General features: G+C 44.6%; 1 protein-coding gene across 1 annotated transcript in view; it reads left to right on the top strand.

The window, feature by feature from the left end:
- Nucleotides 1-3,354: 3,354 nt before the first annotated feature.
- Nucleotides 3,355-15,432, top strand: part of dpm1 (dolichyl-phosphate mannosyltransferase subunit 1, catalytic) — a 15,113-nt gene continuing 3,035 nt past the window's right edge. Inside the window, exons 1-8 of the mRNA XM_026153972.1 lie at nt 3,355-3,559; nt 3,772-3,871; nt 4,060-4,093; nt 4,181-4,257; nt 6,465-6,490; nt 7,535-7,630; nt 7,748-7,816; nt 7,969-8,083. Of these exons, the coding sequence (XP_026009757.1) occupies nt 3,429-3,559; nt 3,772-3,871; nt 4,060-4,093; nt 4,181-4,257; nt 6,465-6,490; nt 7,535-7,630; nt 7,748-7,816; nt 7,969-8,083 (648 nt within the window). The 5' untranslated portion in view covers nt 3,355-3,428. The remainder of the gene's footprint in view (nt 3,560-3,771; nt 3,872-4,059; nt 4,094-4,180; nt 4,258-6,464; nt 6,491-7,534; nt 7,631-7,747; nt 7,817-7,968; nt 8,084-15,432) is intronic.

Raw genomic sequence — 15,432 nt, 5'->3', positions numbered from 1 at the left:
AAAAACCTTAACTCACCACTAGGTAAAGATCACCCTGAGTGGCTTTAACTTGCATTATTCAATATTACAATATTGACCAAATAAATATTATGTTTTATTGCAGCTTGAAAAACTAATGGCCTTGGCTACAAACCACTGCTGCTTTCTGGGAAGAAGAGCAAAAAAGGAGAAATCAGATGTGAAATATTAACCCCTGGCTGCAGACTTACAGCCTTTGTCAAGGAATCCCTTCAGAAGATGTGCTGATGTTATCAGTACTGTTGTGAAGGTAAGATTCAGATCCTGCATTTTTAAAGTTATGATTTATGTTTTTGGTGTAAAAAAAAAAAAAGTTTCTTATGTTTACCTGTTAGAAGACCATTTTAGTGTAAAACCAGAAATTAAATCATCAATTCTCCCGTTTTCACATAAGCCATCTTTAATGTCCTCTTCTCTGCCACTGTCACCAGAGTATCCAGCTTTATGCCAGCCACCTTGTTGATTAGTTTTTCCAGCCTGGATGAGTCCATCTTTGCTGTGCTGCTCCCCCAGCACACCACAGCATAGAATAGTACTCCAGCAACTGCCAACTGGTAAAACATCCTCAGGAGCTTCCTGCAGATGTTGAAAGACCTCAGTCTCCAGAGGAAGTACAGTCTGCTTTTTTTGCATGACCAGTCCAGTTTGTTGTCCACCCACAGCCCGAGGTATTGTACTAGTTGACCACCTCCATCTCCTCTCCCTCTATCTGAACTGGCAGTGGACCTGGTATGGACCTCCTAAAGTCCACAACCAGTGGTCTTTGAGGTGTTGAGTTGCAGGTGGTTTGTGGGACTCCATGTAACAAAATTCCTCAGAAGCCTCCTGTACTCCTCTACCTGAGCACCCTGTGGTGCTCCTGTGCTGCTGACCACAATGTCAGCCCTGATGTCCTTCAGCCTAATGTACTGTGGTCTGTTGGTGAGATTGTTGGCGATCCAAGCAACCTGGCAGGGGTCCACCTGCATCCTGTTCAGCTTTTCCTGGAGCAGACGGGGCCCTCAAAGGCACTCAAAGTCAAGAAACAGGATCCTGACCGTGCCTTTTCCCTTGTCCAGGCGTGAGCGGGCTGTGCTGCTTTCATCTCCTCTTTCACTTTGCTCCAGAAGGCCTCCTCCTTCATGTTGAGGACAGCTTTGACTTCCTGTGTTACCCACGGTTTTATTAGGATAACACCGTACCACCTTAGCAAGGGCGACCGCATCCACACAAAAGTTGACATAATAAGTATGACAGTGTGTCGCCGCCTCTGTCCTCACCATGTGGGATCAGAAGCACATCCCAGTCTGTGGTGTCATAGCAGTCTCTCAGAGCATCCTCCTTTTCTGGGGTCCATCTCCTAATGGAGCAGGTTGTGACAGGCTGCCTTTGGATGAGGAGTCCAAAGGCAATCTATCTATTGTATTGACATCATACCCTGCAGAATTAGAGACGAAGCAGCCGGGCTATGTAAAAAGCGTAAGGGGGCGTGTTCGCGGTCATGTCCAGAGACGCTCCACCACGAGTTACTACTGAGCAGACTCTGGCTCCAAAAGTGGAACATGGCAGCGCCCAGAAGCGGGATATTTTGGCTTCATTTTCCCCCAATGGGAGGAAGTGCTGTCGCATCATTCATCTTTTTATACAGTAATTGGTTAGGACCAATCAGCCAAACAGCAATCTTCTCCTTAAGGAATTTCAAAAATATACAAAACAATATATATAACTTCATAAGTCGACAAAATAAAATCCAGAAAAATCATGTCGCTTTTCAGATTCATGATTCTTTCGGTTGCGTCATGAAGATGTTTTTTTCAAGTTCAAGTTTATACATTTAACCTTAGGTTGAGGTCTTTCATGTTTCTTTAACAAAAAAAATCCGTATTCAGAAATCTCTCTTCTATATGATGGTATGTGTGTGGAAATGTGTATGCGTGTCTGTGTGTGTACAACGGATCACACAGCAAGCATTTGTTTGGCCTGCTAATATGGCGCCTCAAGCAAAAATCCTGGCCACGCCCCATCCCTTAAGATCCTGCTCCAAAGTCCTGTTAACCTACAGATCTACAAAGAAGACGCTGCACTTTTAACTCTGAGGGAGATGGAGAATGAGCCCATTTCCAAAAAAAGTGGAGTGTGTTCCTTTAAGTACTATATTGTCAAAAACTAAAGTGTACACACATACACACACATACCATCGAATGGAAGACAGATTTCTGAATGAGGATTTTGTTTTTGTTAAAGAGACATGAAAGTGTACATAAACAGTTGTATCTTGTTTACTGTATCACTGACAGATAATTAATTTCAAAGTAAAGTTAATGCTACATTATAGTGAGATATTTTGTAATGTGAAATACTGTAAGCAAATGAATAAACAACCTCATTCATGCTAGACCTTTGACTCAGATGTACATAAAACATTGTTACTTTTATTATTATTGTTATCATTATTATTATTTCACTAAATATATTTTAAATGATACTTTGATATACATTCTACTGTAAGGTTGTAAATGTATTTTCTTCGCCCTAAAATATCTTTTGAAATGTATTTTGGTCTGAAACTAATAAAGATCACACTAAAGTGATGGTTCATCATAGAAAGGAAGGCCTTCTCTGAATGAGACAAACTCAGAATCTGTGTCTTTCTTTTCTGGTTTAGAGACTTCAGGAACTTATTTTTTTCCATATATGATGATGATCATGATGAATGAATGCAGTACTGTAAGTGAAAGGCACTCTTGAGTTAAGAACACAGTATGGTATGTATTCCTCCCTCAGCTCCTTCCTCTCAGCTTGGCACCTATTCAGACACTCTTTGCACAGGAAGCTTTCTTTGACTAGGTAAAAGCTCTCTGAAATACTGACTGGTTTCTCAGTGGGTATCTTCTCAGCAATATTCCTGTCCATGTTGATACTCTCCAGCTACAAGTGGCAGCCGGGGCTGAATCTGTTATCAGAATGGCCAATGTGGCAGAGCTCCTTAATATATCTTAAGTCTATATACTGCAGAAATATACTAACCCTAAAGCTATAAAAACTATTGTTGTATGTGAAAAAAAAGAAAGAAGATCCTTCAATCACTTTACTCTCTGGCTTAATTAGATAAACTCCCCCCCCCCCCCTCTAGCGTATGTGTATTGTATGTTCTGGCTAATGCTTGTTTGTTTGTTTGTTTGTTTGTTTGTTTCTCGTACACAATTTCTGGAAGTACAAAACCTTTAATGCAATACTGTTTAATTTTACTTTGTATTGTATTTAAAGATTAAATAAAGATCTTTAAAAAAAAACTGCACGAGATTAACGTTGCGTTTTTTGACATTTAGGTTCACACTCCACACCAGTTGGTGGCGGTAATGCACCATTTTGCTGTTTGCTAACCACCTATAAATAATATAAGGAAGAAGGAGCACAAGCTCAACGTCGCCATGGCAAGCAGGAAAACTTCCCGGCCAAACCGAGACAGCGGGGACAAATACTCAGTACTATTACCCACCTACAACGAAAGAGAAAACCTGCCTTTAATAGTGTGGCTGCTTGTCAAGTATTTCGGGGAAAGGTGAGTTACTGGGAACTAGCAAAGGCTTTCCGCTTGTGCTAGCTAACGGTGGAAGTCAATGATGAGCTGTCACTAAAGTAGTGTCAGCTGCTCGGCTTCAATGGGTCAGTGTAAGATTTCAAGAATATAAGAGCTGTAAGGGTAATGTTAAGCTTACTTATTGCTGCCGTATTCTTATATTTCATTTGCCTTTTGTTTTTGTTTTTTTGCAGTGGGTTTAACTACGAGATAATTGTTATTGACGACGGAAGCCCAGATGGGACACTGGAGGTGGCAGAACAGCTTCAGAAAGTCTATGGGGAGGACAAGATCGTAAGTATTAAAGCCGTAAAGATAGATATGTTACTTTAAGAAGTACCAACAGTACATCACGAAAGTTAGATACATTTATGAAATAAGAGCGCATTTTATATGTCATAACGTTGTTTTGCTTGGGAACTATTTGCCATAGTATTTACTGTCCATGCCAAAGGATTTACTTAAACTATTTTGTGTTTCAGCTGCTACGACCAAGAGCAAAAAAATTAGGCCTAGGTAAGTATTAAACTATGTCAAAATGAGTGTGTAAGCTTTAGTACATTTTGTTATCTGCTCATAAGAATGTTTGTCTTGCTTTCAAAGGCACTGCCTACATTCACGGCATGAAGCATGCTTCTGGGAACTTCATCATCATAATGGATGCAGATCTTTCCCATCATGTGAGTGGAGCATGTTTCAGTCATACTGTCTGTGTTCGTCTTTTAATTGCTTGACGACAGTAAGTGGTAAAATTCTACATGTCTAACTTACAGTCTCAACATCAACTCTTAAGGTTATCTTTCTGATTAAGAGGTTAATCGTATATCAGCAGTTACTTCTTTTAGATCGGCTGACAATTCGTTACCATTCCCTAAAGCAGGGGTCTCAAACTCGCAGCCCGGGAGCCACTTGCGTCCAGAGATGGGCAGTAACGCGTTACTTGTAACGTGTTACTGGTACTTCTTACTTGTAACGGGTTACAGTAATCCGATAACTTTTTTCAAGTAACGAGTAAAGGGATTACTATTGCAAAAACGGTCATTAGATTACCGTTACTTTCCCGTAGGAACGCTTCATTACTGCGTTATTAAAACGGTGATTGTTTTGCAAGAATGTCTCATGACAGTGACGTAAGCGAGTGCGACGTTCGTGACAACAGCTGTGTGCAGATCAACAATGGATAACATCGAGTGCGGGAGAGAGTATGAGCATGCAGCGTTTAAAGCGTGGAAGTACTGACCTTACTTTAAGTTTGATTCCATAAAAAGTGACAAAAACATTAGTGTCCATTGTGCATGGGAAGAAAACTTCTTTTTACAGCGAAAAAAGCCCCTAAACTTCCAAGCAAGCACTGAATGCGCTACCATGTAATGGGAAACTCACAGTGGAGATTCTTCCACTGAACGCTGCGGCACACCTGCACCAAGGCAAACCTCCGCCTAACCTACTCCTGCTTTACAGGTGAAAATGGAGCAAAAGGACCGCCAGTCTTTGACTTTATTTATTTTCTGCTGTGTTTTACTTGCATCTATTTGAAAGAATGAGTGTTAACACACAAAAAAAATTATTTTATGTGCTGGAATGTGCAGAAAATAGGTTTAAATATTAAACAAATTTCTTCCAATGTTGCATATAATTACATTTTTGCTTGATGCATAAAGTTAAAAGATTAAAACTAATAAAACAAGTTTTAAAAAGAGACTTTTCCATTTGATTACATTTTGTATGATGGATTATGTAGAAAAAGTTGAATTGGGCTGAAAGATCTATCGCTTTATCACCTATTCAGGTTCGTGTTTTTAAAAAGTAACTAAGTAATTAATTACTTTTGAAGATAAGTAATCAGTAAAGTAACGGGATTACCTTTTTGGGGGAAGTAATCAGTAGTTAGTTACTGAGTACTTTTTTCAAGTAACTTGACCAACACTGCTTGCGTCCCACGTCACCCCTATTTGCGGCCCCGTATATTGACGTGAAGAAATAGAATGCAGTTTGGCTCTTGAAGTTACTGTTTGTTGTTGAGTGTTAATATAATAAGTTTTTTAAAAAGCAAAAAACTATTGGGGCAATCGTGACTCCAGAGTTGGGAGTTCGCCTTGTAAGGTTGCCGGTTCGAGTCCCGGCTTGGACAGTCTCGGTCGTTGTGTCCTTGGGCAAGACACTTCACCCGTTGCCTACTGGTGGTGGTCAGAGGGCCCGGTGGCGCCAGTGTCCGGCAGCCTCGCCTCTGTCAGTGCGCCACAGGGTGGCTGTGGCTACAATGTAGCTTGCCATCACCAGTGTGTGAATGTGTGTGTGAATGGGTGGATGACTGGTTGTGTAAAGCGCTATACAAATACAGGCCATTTACCATTTAATATGCAGACAACAAGAGCGAGTATAAACATGTTCAGGGATTGATTGACTGTGTTAGTTCAGTGAGAGAGTTATTTGTAAAGAAAACAATTTTCACCAGCACTGAAGAACTAATGTGTGAACTTATGTCTGCTTATTTGGTAGGTCAATGAAGGGCTAAAAAAATGTGTATTCACATTTGCAGTTTTGTCTTGTTACACAATATTTGAAATTTAAAAAACAAACAAACGAAACACTACATTTTCAGAAATATTTGTGGGTGTTTTCAGGTTTGTTTGTTATTGTACTACTTGAACACTAAAGTGGCCCTCCAATGAAATGACCGTACCAGCAGTGGCCCACAGCTCATTTAAGTTTGAGACCTGCCCTGAAGCCTAAAACGTCAATTGTTCTTACCTACAAACCAGCAAGATACCAGGTTACTGGTATACATTCTGCCATTTCTAATGTGCCTAAAATGTTATGTACAACATGTTCTCTGTCTGCTATTTCTTGTCAGCAATAATCTTAATGTTTTTCTTTTCCATTTCAGCCCAAGTTTATCCCAGAGTTTATTCAGTAAGTGTCTCTGAATTCCCATTTCCTATATTTTTATTTCTGTAGAGCCAGACTTACCTGGCTGGATTTTAGGGACCAATGCCAGTGGTGATTTACAGGGAATAAAGAAAGAATCTACAATTGTGAAACCGGGGGGGGGGGAAGGCTGGGATATGGTGGACTGAAAATCAGTGGCGACAGAACTGCAAACACTGTGATGAAATATGAGGAAACTTGGATTTTTTTTTTTTTTTTTTTAAATTCTAATCATCATCAACATATGAGAAGTCAAGGTAGCGCTTGAGTGTCTACAGACACCAGTGAATCTGTGCATGGCTGCATGTTGTTTTTTTTAAGAATGCCAATGATTTTTAGGCTACATTTAAGGTGGTTACACCCAAATATTCACTTCTAAACTTCTCAGAATTGTACAAATTATGTTTTGGCACAACTCCAATAGGCACCAACAACACAAGCATGATGGAGAGGTTCAGCTGAATAACTGAAATCCATGTAGGTGTGATGTAGCAGTGAGCTGTGTGATGTAGCTGTGTGCTGCAGCAGCTACAGCATTTTGAATTTCATCACAAATTCTGCTTTAGAGTAATGTGCGCGCTGCCTTTATGTGAAGCCAATGCTCATCTACATTCTTTCTAATGGCCAGCAGGGGGCAGTTCTTTTGGATGCAAAAAGACTTGCTTTTGTACTGGGTCATAGGAAACCAAGCCTCACTGTCTGCATGTTGTGTATGAAAAGAGTAAAGTGTTGGTTCAGGTAACATATGTTGATACATACAGCACAGTCACAGAATAGCAAACAAGTGTTAATGTTAGACATAACCTGAGTAAATAAAAAAATTAATTGTTTGTTGATCTGACGGATGTAGAGAGAAAAACTTTGCACAGCACTGTTTGTCTGTCATAGCTCAGTATCAGCCAAATATTTCAGCTAACAAATACTAAATCAGCTCCAAGAGATTAATATTTGTTCAGTACCTCTGCCTCGGATGACAGTTTTTAGTGTCTTTCCTTTATTTCAAATACCTTTTTGTTTCTGTTATGTCAGGAAGCAGAAGGAAGGCAATTACGACCTGGTTTCTGGTACTCGATACCGAGGGAACGGAGGGGTTTACGGCTGGGACCTTCGCAGGAAACTCATCAGGTCACTACGGGTTAACACTTTGTAATCAGTTTCCACTCACCTAATAGACAAGAGGCTGACGTTTTATATTTCTTCATTTTTTTTTTTTTCTCCTCCCCTTCCTCCTCTTGTTCACAGTCGGGGGGCCAACTTTTTGGCTCAGGTGTTGTTGAGACCTGGTGCTTCAGATCTCACAGGCAGCTTCAGGTAATTGGTGTTACTGTTGTGATGCTGTGAATTAAGTGCTACTGACTCTTACATTAGAGCTGTATTTTCTTTCACTACTGCTGTGTTTATTTTTATTTTTTTTTGTTATTGTTTATTTATTTTATTTATTTTCCTCCACTGACTGACTTCAGACTATACAAGAAAAAGGTGCTGGAGAGTCTTGTTGAGCAGTGTGTGTCCAAAGGCTACGTCTTTCAGATGGAAATGATCGTCCGAGCCAGACAACTCAACTACACAATCGGAGAGGTGAGGTTCTCTCTCTCTCTCTCTCTCTTTTTACTTTTTTTTTTTTTTTTTTTTTTTATTAATGTGTTTAATTTTCAGGTAGTTCAGTGTGAGAGAAATCATTTGTGTGTCATTCGTTCTCTTGTTTGTTTGTTTCTTTAAGTTGAGGATTAAAAATTGGGGATTAAAGAAAATGTGGGGTTTTTTTGTTATTCATGTCTTTTGAGTGCTTTTTTCCTCTTGATTTTATGCTAATAGAAAAATGAAAGCCAAGAAAATGATTTGATTCTCATATTTAATCAGTCTGATTTGTGTGAGCAGGAAGCTGCTGACTTGTTTAAAGGAGTAATAAGTATCTCTTCTTTTTTTTTTTTTTTTTTTTTTTTTTTTTTTTTTAATGATTTACAGTTTTTGGCTTGCTATTGGGAGCTTTAAAACTGCATTCTGCTTCATTACTCACTTTTAGAAGTGCTGTAATAAATTTTAAAACCAGTTTTTAGGGCAATTTCACAGCTTTGTCTGTGTCCAGACCACATAGCTTCAAAACCAATATGCGTATATGGGTCATATACACACAGAAATAGACTTCATAGCGTGTGTGTGTGTGTGTGTGTGTGTGTGTGTGTGTGTGTGTGTGTGTGTGTGTGTGTGTGTGTGTGTGTGTGTGTGTGTGTGTGTGTGTGTTTTGGTTTTTTTTTTTTTTTTTTTAAATATAGGATAGAGGAGCAATTTAAAAAAATAAAATAAAATCTGCATTAAATATCCTATTAGAGCAGGTGTAGCTTAAAAGCCACTACTCTTGCTAGAAGGTATACAGTGACATTTACGGGTTAGTCAGATGACAGTCGCTCTTTTTCTATGGCTCGATGACTGTGGTACTCATGCTGAAAACACTGTGTCCTCACTGATTTGTTTTACTTATAATATGCTTTAATTGTGATAGAAAGTCTTTTTATTTTATTTATTTATTTTTAGTCTGTGCTTTTGTTGTTATGTACTTTTGGCTATTTATTATTTCCCTAGGGATTTTCACAGTGGATAGAAGTGCATGAGTTCTACAGCAGAGGGGTATACTATGAAACAAGTTCAACACAGCCAGCTTTCATTGTGTTAAGTAGTGTGGAAAAAAATCTAAAACTGCTTTCAGCATGCTCACATAAAACGAGGTGTTTGACACGTCATGTGACTCTTCTGCTTACAAAGATCCCTTGGAATAACATTATTAGACGATGATGATGATGATAAATTGGTCATTTAAAATCTATAAAAACATAAGAGTGAAATGCAGCACTGTTGCAGATAATTTATGCTGTAGAAGTTATTAATCTTGGGATTTAGTGCACAGAGCAGTAAAATAAACATTTTAATTTAAGGGAATTATTTTAATGATGAGCGCGCCTTCGGTGCTGCTGTTTACTTCTGTTTTCTAGTAGCTGCAATTCCAGGAGTGTAAAATAGTTAGCAGTAGATCAGAATCAAATATAAAAACATTTAACTCCAAATTAATACATGCATTAATTCATTCCCATAACATGCACATAGGAAATGTGTTCTATATCCATAATAACTACTCTCAGCTCCTCCAATGTCACAAAGAGTCACTGCAGCTTGTAGCTCCGCAATATGTGATTCTGCAGTTTTCTTTCCTAACACAACGAGAGAGGGATTTGAGTCTTTTGTTCAGCCTTTTTCCTGTTGAACAAGTGTGTTAACTGCTACACTGTGAAATCACCCAAGCAGAGGATCCATATTGCACTTAAAACATGACGTGAATAATAGAATCTGTGAAAATTTCTGGCAGTTTTAAACCGAAACCCTGAACACAACTCGCTCCCAAGCAGGTTGTGTGTTCAGCATAAGTTACCATGGTGATTTAGCCAGGTAAAAAGAGATCCACTTTCACCCACAGAAACCTCAGACTTTAAGCTCCAGATAGCTCGCTAAGAACTTGATTTTCCCTCTTATTACACCCCTCAAGAGTGCAGTAACTTGTACACTCCTTGAGGCTGACTTTGTGCCTCCTTCTGGTATCAAACCCATGATGTCCACACTATGGAGTCACTTCCTGTAGTTTAGGTAAAGTTAAATATTATCTCAGTGTTCATGTACCGTAAATCCCAGACTACAGAGCGCAAATGATTAAAAGCCGCATGCTCTAATTTTAGAAAGAGAATCAATTTTGTACTTGTACAGGCCGCACCGGTTTTTAAGCCGTATGCTTATTACACGTGAGGATTTTTAACATTTAATTTAATCTGTAAGGTAACATAAACATGGTAACATAAACGTTATGGTAACATACAAAAATACACACATTTCCTCGAACAGCGCCTGTAACAGTATACGTACGTATCAGTAACGCGCTAATTACGTTGCTTATGGGTTTTTTTTTTTTTATGGAACAGTGCACATACAACATTACAAAAATGTATACCGTATATATACTACTTATCAATTTTATTGGTCTACTGTTATCAGGCAAAATGTTTTTGGCCGCATGGAAAAAAAAAAAAAATGCATTAGCCGCACGTCAGTATAAGCCGCAGTGTTCACAGTGTGGGGGGGGAAGTAGCGGCTTATGACCCAAAAACTACGGTAATTTCTTTTCGGAAAGCTTCATTTTTATTTCAGTTAAGATTTTTTTTATTTTTATTTTTTAAATGCTTTTAGTTCCCTTTCAGTCGATTCACTCGGTACAACACATAAGTATGGGATATCACGCCCTCGCGTGTCCTGGCTGACGAAACCTTTATTCACGCCTTTACGGCAGATGACGTGTGATGACACGCGCAAGGCCCCGCCCGCACATATAGCCGCTGCCATCACCGTCATCCCTCAGTTCTTACGCTCTTCACCTCGCTGAGAACACCTCTGCTGAGTTGGGCTAGCTAGCTACTGCTAGTTAGCTCCGTTGTCTGCCAACTTGAACCTAGCTTAACTGCCCCTGTTGGTGTTAGCCTCCACCGCTCAGCTGGTGCGTAGGCTGCCCGCGGAGCGCTATTTTCAAGTTTTTCTTGTGCAGCGTTTCGCTTTGCGTTTTGGGAATGGACTCCAAACCGAAGCGAGCAAAGCAGAAATCTTCTGTTCGCCCCTGTCCTCAGGGATGTGGTTTCTCTTTGCACGACAGCGACCAGCACGATGCCTGCCCTGTCTGCCTGGGGATCGTCCACGCTAGGAGAGCGTTGACGGAGCCCGAAGCTTGTGCGTTTTGTCGCCAGCTCCGACGCTCGACCCTGGAAAGACGGGTGACGTTTGTGGAAAGAGTGCTGGGACGCTCGGCTGTCGCACGGCATGACCCTCTTCTTTCCGAGTCTGGAGCCCCGGCTTCGTCCGAGTCCGAAGACGAAAATTTTCAGGTCGATGTCCCCGCGATTAGCTGGGCTGACCACATGGAATACGTTGACGGGTTAGCCGATGACGGACCGGAACCATGCAGGAGCGCTGACGGGCTTCAGCCTGGGTTGAAGCCCGCCAGCGCTCCCCAGGAAGACGATGACGTGCTGGACATCGGCCTGGACATCCATGGTTTGTCGGAGGATGAGCAGGAGAGCTCATTGTCGACCCAATATGCCGCCGCTGCTGCGCCGGTCGGCCACGATGACACCTCTCTTTTCTCCCTGTTTCGCCGTGCCGCTGAGAAGCTGCAGGTGGACTGGCCCTCTCCTCCACCAGCTCGGAAGCCGTCGCGGTTTGCGGGTTTTTTCCTTCCACCGGAGCCCGCAACGGCCAAAAACTGCCTCCCCATGTTCCCAGACTTTCTCTGCAAGCTAACAGCGTCATGGGACAAACCTCTGTCTACCCGCGTCACTGTGCCCGGCTATGGACAGTACATGGAATTGGACGGCGCCGAGGGAGCTGGTTTAGCTAACCCACCCCCTATGGAGCCGTCTCTGGCTGCTTATCTGGCCCCGTCCCATAACCATGGTGTCGGTGGCCCCGCAACTCTGCCGTCCAAGCACTGCAGATTCTCGGCCTCGCAGCTGGAGAAGATTTATCGGGCTCAGGCCGGCACCGCTCGAGCCATGAGCTCCGTCACCATGCTCCAGACGTACCAAGCAATGTGCCTGGCGGAGCTTGGATCGCTGGTTCCGGAGGACAGCCCGCTGTCACCTCTTCTTAACGAGGTTAGAGTCACCACGGATTACATCCTCCGTGCGTCTCGCTGTGCAGCGCTCTCCCTGGGCAGAGGGATGGCTTCGACAGTGGTGGCGCAGAGGCACCTGTGGCTGACCCTCTCCGACGTCCCTGATAGAGACAGAGCTGTGTATCTGGACGCACCAGTGTCTGCGGCTGGGTTATTCGGGCATTCACTTGAAGCCATTCAGGCTAGATTCGATCTGAGGAAGAAGCAGACGGAAGCTCTGCGCGACATCATCCCCAGACGCCAGCCCCAGCCCAAGCCCACTGCTAGCTCTCACAGGCCCGCCGCTCCTCTGACAGCTGGCAAGAGACCGGCGCCCACTGCTGGAGTGGGAGGGCCGCCGGCGAGAGCACGTACTCCGGCCCGAGCTCCACGCCAGTCGGCCTGGGGCAAAGGCCCTCCCCCGGGCCCCCGACGGGACCCGACGCCCAGGAGGAAGAAGCCTCAGCCCTCCTAGCTGTGATTGCGAGTGGGGAAGGGATCCGGCAGCAGGGAGACGCTGCTCTTACCCCTCTGTTGCCGCACAAGAGGTGCCGCTTAAGTTCTGTTCAGGTTGTCAGCCCCAGAAGGCGCTGCACTTCCCTATCGCGGTCTCCCAAGCACATAACCCCTGCACACGGTTCAGATGTGTTGAATGTTCAAGCGACCACATCGAGTGTTCCCGCTGTTTTTCATTGTTATGCCCCGGAAAAGGTGCACCCAACAAAATGTATAAATGTACATGTTCCCATGTTGCAATCAATAACGAGTGTGGTTTACTCTCAAACAATCTCAAATGCTCAACCTGCAGGCGAAATGAGCCAGGTCAGGCAGGGGATGCAGTCCCCTGCAGACACACTGGGGGGCGACGGCGCCCCGCCGTCAGTGCTGCAGGCCAGCCGGCTGGCTGCTCACTTCCCTCAGTGGCGCGCTTGCGCCCCCTCTCCGTGGGTGCTGCAAACCGTTGCCATGGGTTACCGGTTGCAGTTCCGGGTCAAGCCGCCTCGTTTCCAAAGAGTCGTGAACACGATTGTCAACCCCGAGGCAGCCTTGGTACTCAGAGAGGAAATACAGGCGCTATTACAGAAGAGAGCAATACGGGTGGTCCCCGCTTCGGAGACGGACAAAGGTTGGTACAGCCGTTATTTTGTCATTCCGAAGAAAGGGGGAGGGCTTCGTCCCATCCTCGACCTGCGAGTCTTGAACACGTACCTGCGAACGTACAGGTTCAAGATGCTAACTCTCAGACAGCTCCTGAGTGCAGTCGGCCCGGGAGATTGGTTTGCGACAATCGATCTAACAGATGCTTATTTTCATGTCGCTATACACCCGAAACACAGGCAGTTTCTGAGGTTTGCATTCGAGGGCGTAGCCTACGAATACCTAGTGCTGCCGTTCGGGCTGTCGCTCGCTCCCCGCACCTTTACGAAATGTGCCGAGGCAGCGCTAGCGCCCCTCAGGAAGAGGGGCATCCGCATCTTGGCCTACCTGGACGACTGGGCTCTCGTGGCTTGCTCCAGAGAACAGGCGGAGACGCAGCTGTCGCGGGTTCTGTCACACATTCAGACACTGGGGTTCTCTGTGAACTTTCAGAAGAGCTCGCTAATCCCAGGTCAACAGATCGCTTTTCTCGGTCTGGAAATATGCTCTCTTTCCAGCCGCGCACGGTTGTCAGAGCACAGAGTGGCCGCGTTTCATCGCTGCCTCGCTCAATTTCAGCTGGGACGCAGACTGCGTTTCCAGACGATATTGCGCTTGTTGGGCATGATGGCGTCTATGATCGCCGTAGTGCCGCTTGGGCTGTTGAAAATGAGAGCGTTTCGACGCTGGACTCTCTCTCACCGTTTGTGTGCTTCGCGTCACCTCCGGAGGAGGCTGCCGGTAACTGCGTCTTGCATGCTAGCTCTCCGTCCTTGGAGGGAGCCCGGGCTACTGCACCAGGGCTCTCGGATTGGGAGGGTGTTGTTTCGCAAGGTGGTGTCCACAGATGCTTCCCTAAGTGGGTGGGGAGCGCTGTGCGAGGGTGCGTCAGTGAGAGGGATCTGGTCCGCGGCTCAGCGCCAGCTGCACATCAACCACTTAGAGCTGTTAGCAGTGTTCTTAGCTCTAAAGCGTTTCCGTCCAGTCCTGCAGGGCCAGCATGTCTTAGTCAGGACGGACAATTCAACAGTGGTGTCTTATATAAACAGGCAGGGAGGAACACGCTCTCTTCCCCTGTTGCAGCTGTCTCGCTCTCTGCTGTTATGGTGCAGTGTTCATTTTCTGACTCTAAGAGCCACCCATGTCCCGGGCCACCTGAACCTGGGGCCGGACCTTCTCTCCAGGGGGGGTCCTCTGGTGAGAGAATGGAGGTTACACCCTTCAATAGTGGCTCAGATTTGGGATCTATTTGGCGAGGCGCAAGTAGATCTTTTTGCTTCCAGGGTGAATGCTCACTGCCCCCTGTACTTCTCCATAATCGACCACGATGCCCCCTTGGGCTTGGACGCGCTAGCGCACCAATGGCCAGACGTGCTCCTGTATGCATTTCCCCCAGTGGAAATGATATCTCCAATTCTGGAGAGGGTGCGTCGGCATTCCCTCTCTCTGATCCTGGTGGCCCCTTGGTGGCCCGCGAAGTCGTGGTATGCAGAAATAATCAGCCTGCTTGCAGCAAGTCCTTGGCAGCTTCCTCTCCGCAGGGATCTCCTCTCTCAGGCGGGGGGGGGGGGGGGGAAGTGTTTCATCCGCGCCCGGATCTGTGGCACCTTCATGCTTACCTGCTGAGAGGTTAAACTTGGTTGCTAAGGGTCTGCCACCTAGTGTGGTAGCGACGATTCAGAGCGCCAGGGCCTCGTCTACTAGAGGCTTGTACGCTTACAAATGGCGAGCCTTCGAGCGATGGTGCCAGGACCGCCACACTCTCCCATTTCAGTGCTCTATTGTGGATGTTTTGACATTCCTGCAGGAGCTGTTGGATAAAGGCCTTTCATTTTCGACGATCAAGGTTTATTTAGCGGCTATATCTGCTTGTCATATCGGTTTTGACGGGGTGACACCAGGTGCGCATCCCCTCGCCGTGCGTTTTCTGAAAGGGGTTCGCCGGCTGAGGCCCGTGCTTAAGTCCAGTGTCCCTGCTTGGGACTTGTCTTTGGTGCTGGAGGCCCTTTGTGGCCCTCCGTTTGAACCCGTTGAGTCGGTGGATATGAAACTTCTTTCGTATAAGACCGCATTACTTCTCGCTTTGGCCTCGGCGAAGCGAGTGGGGGAC

Source organism: Astatotilapia calliptera, chromosome 20, assembly GCF_900246225.1.
Source record: "Astatotilapia calliptera chromosome 20, fAstCal1.2, whole genome shotgun sequence".
NCBI lineage: Eukaryota > Metazoa > Chordata > Actinopteri > Cichliformes > Cichlidae > Astatotilapia > Astatotilapia calliptera.
Note: the sequence above shows the minus strand (reverse complement) of the source record. Positions and strands in the feature narration are given on the sequence as shown.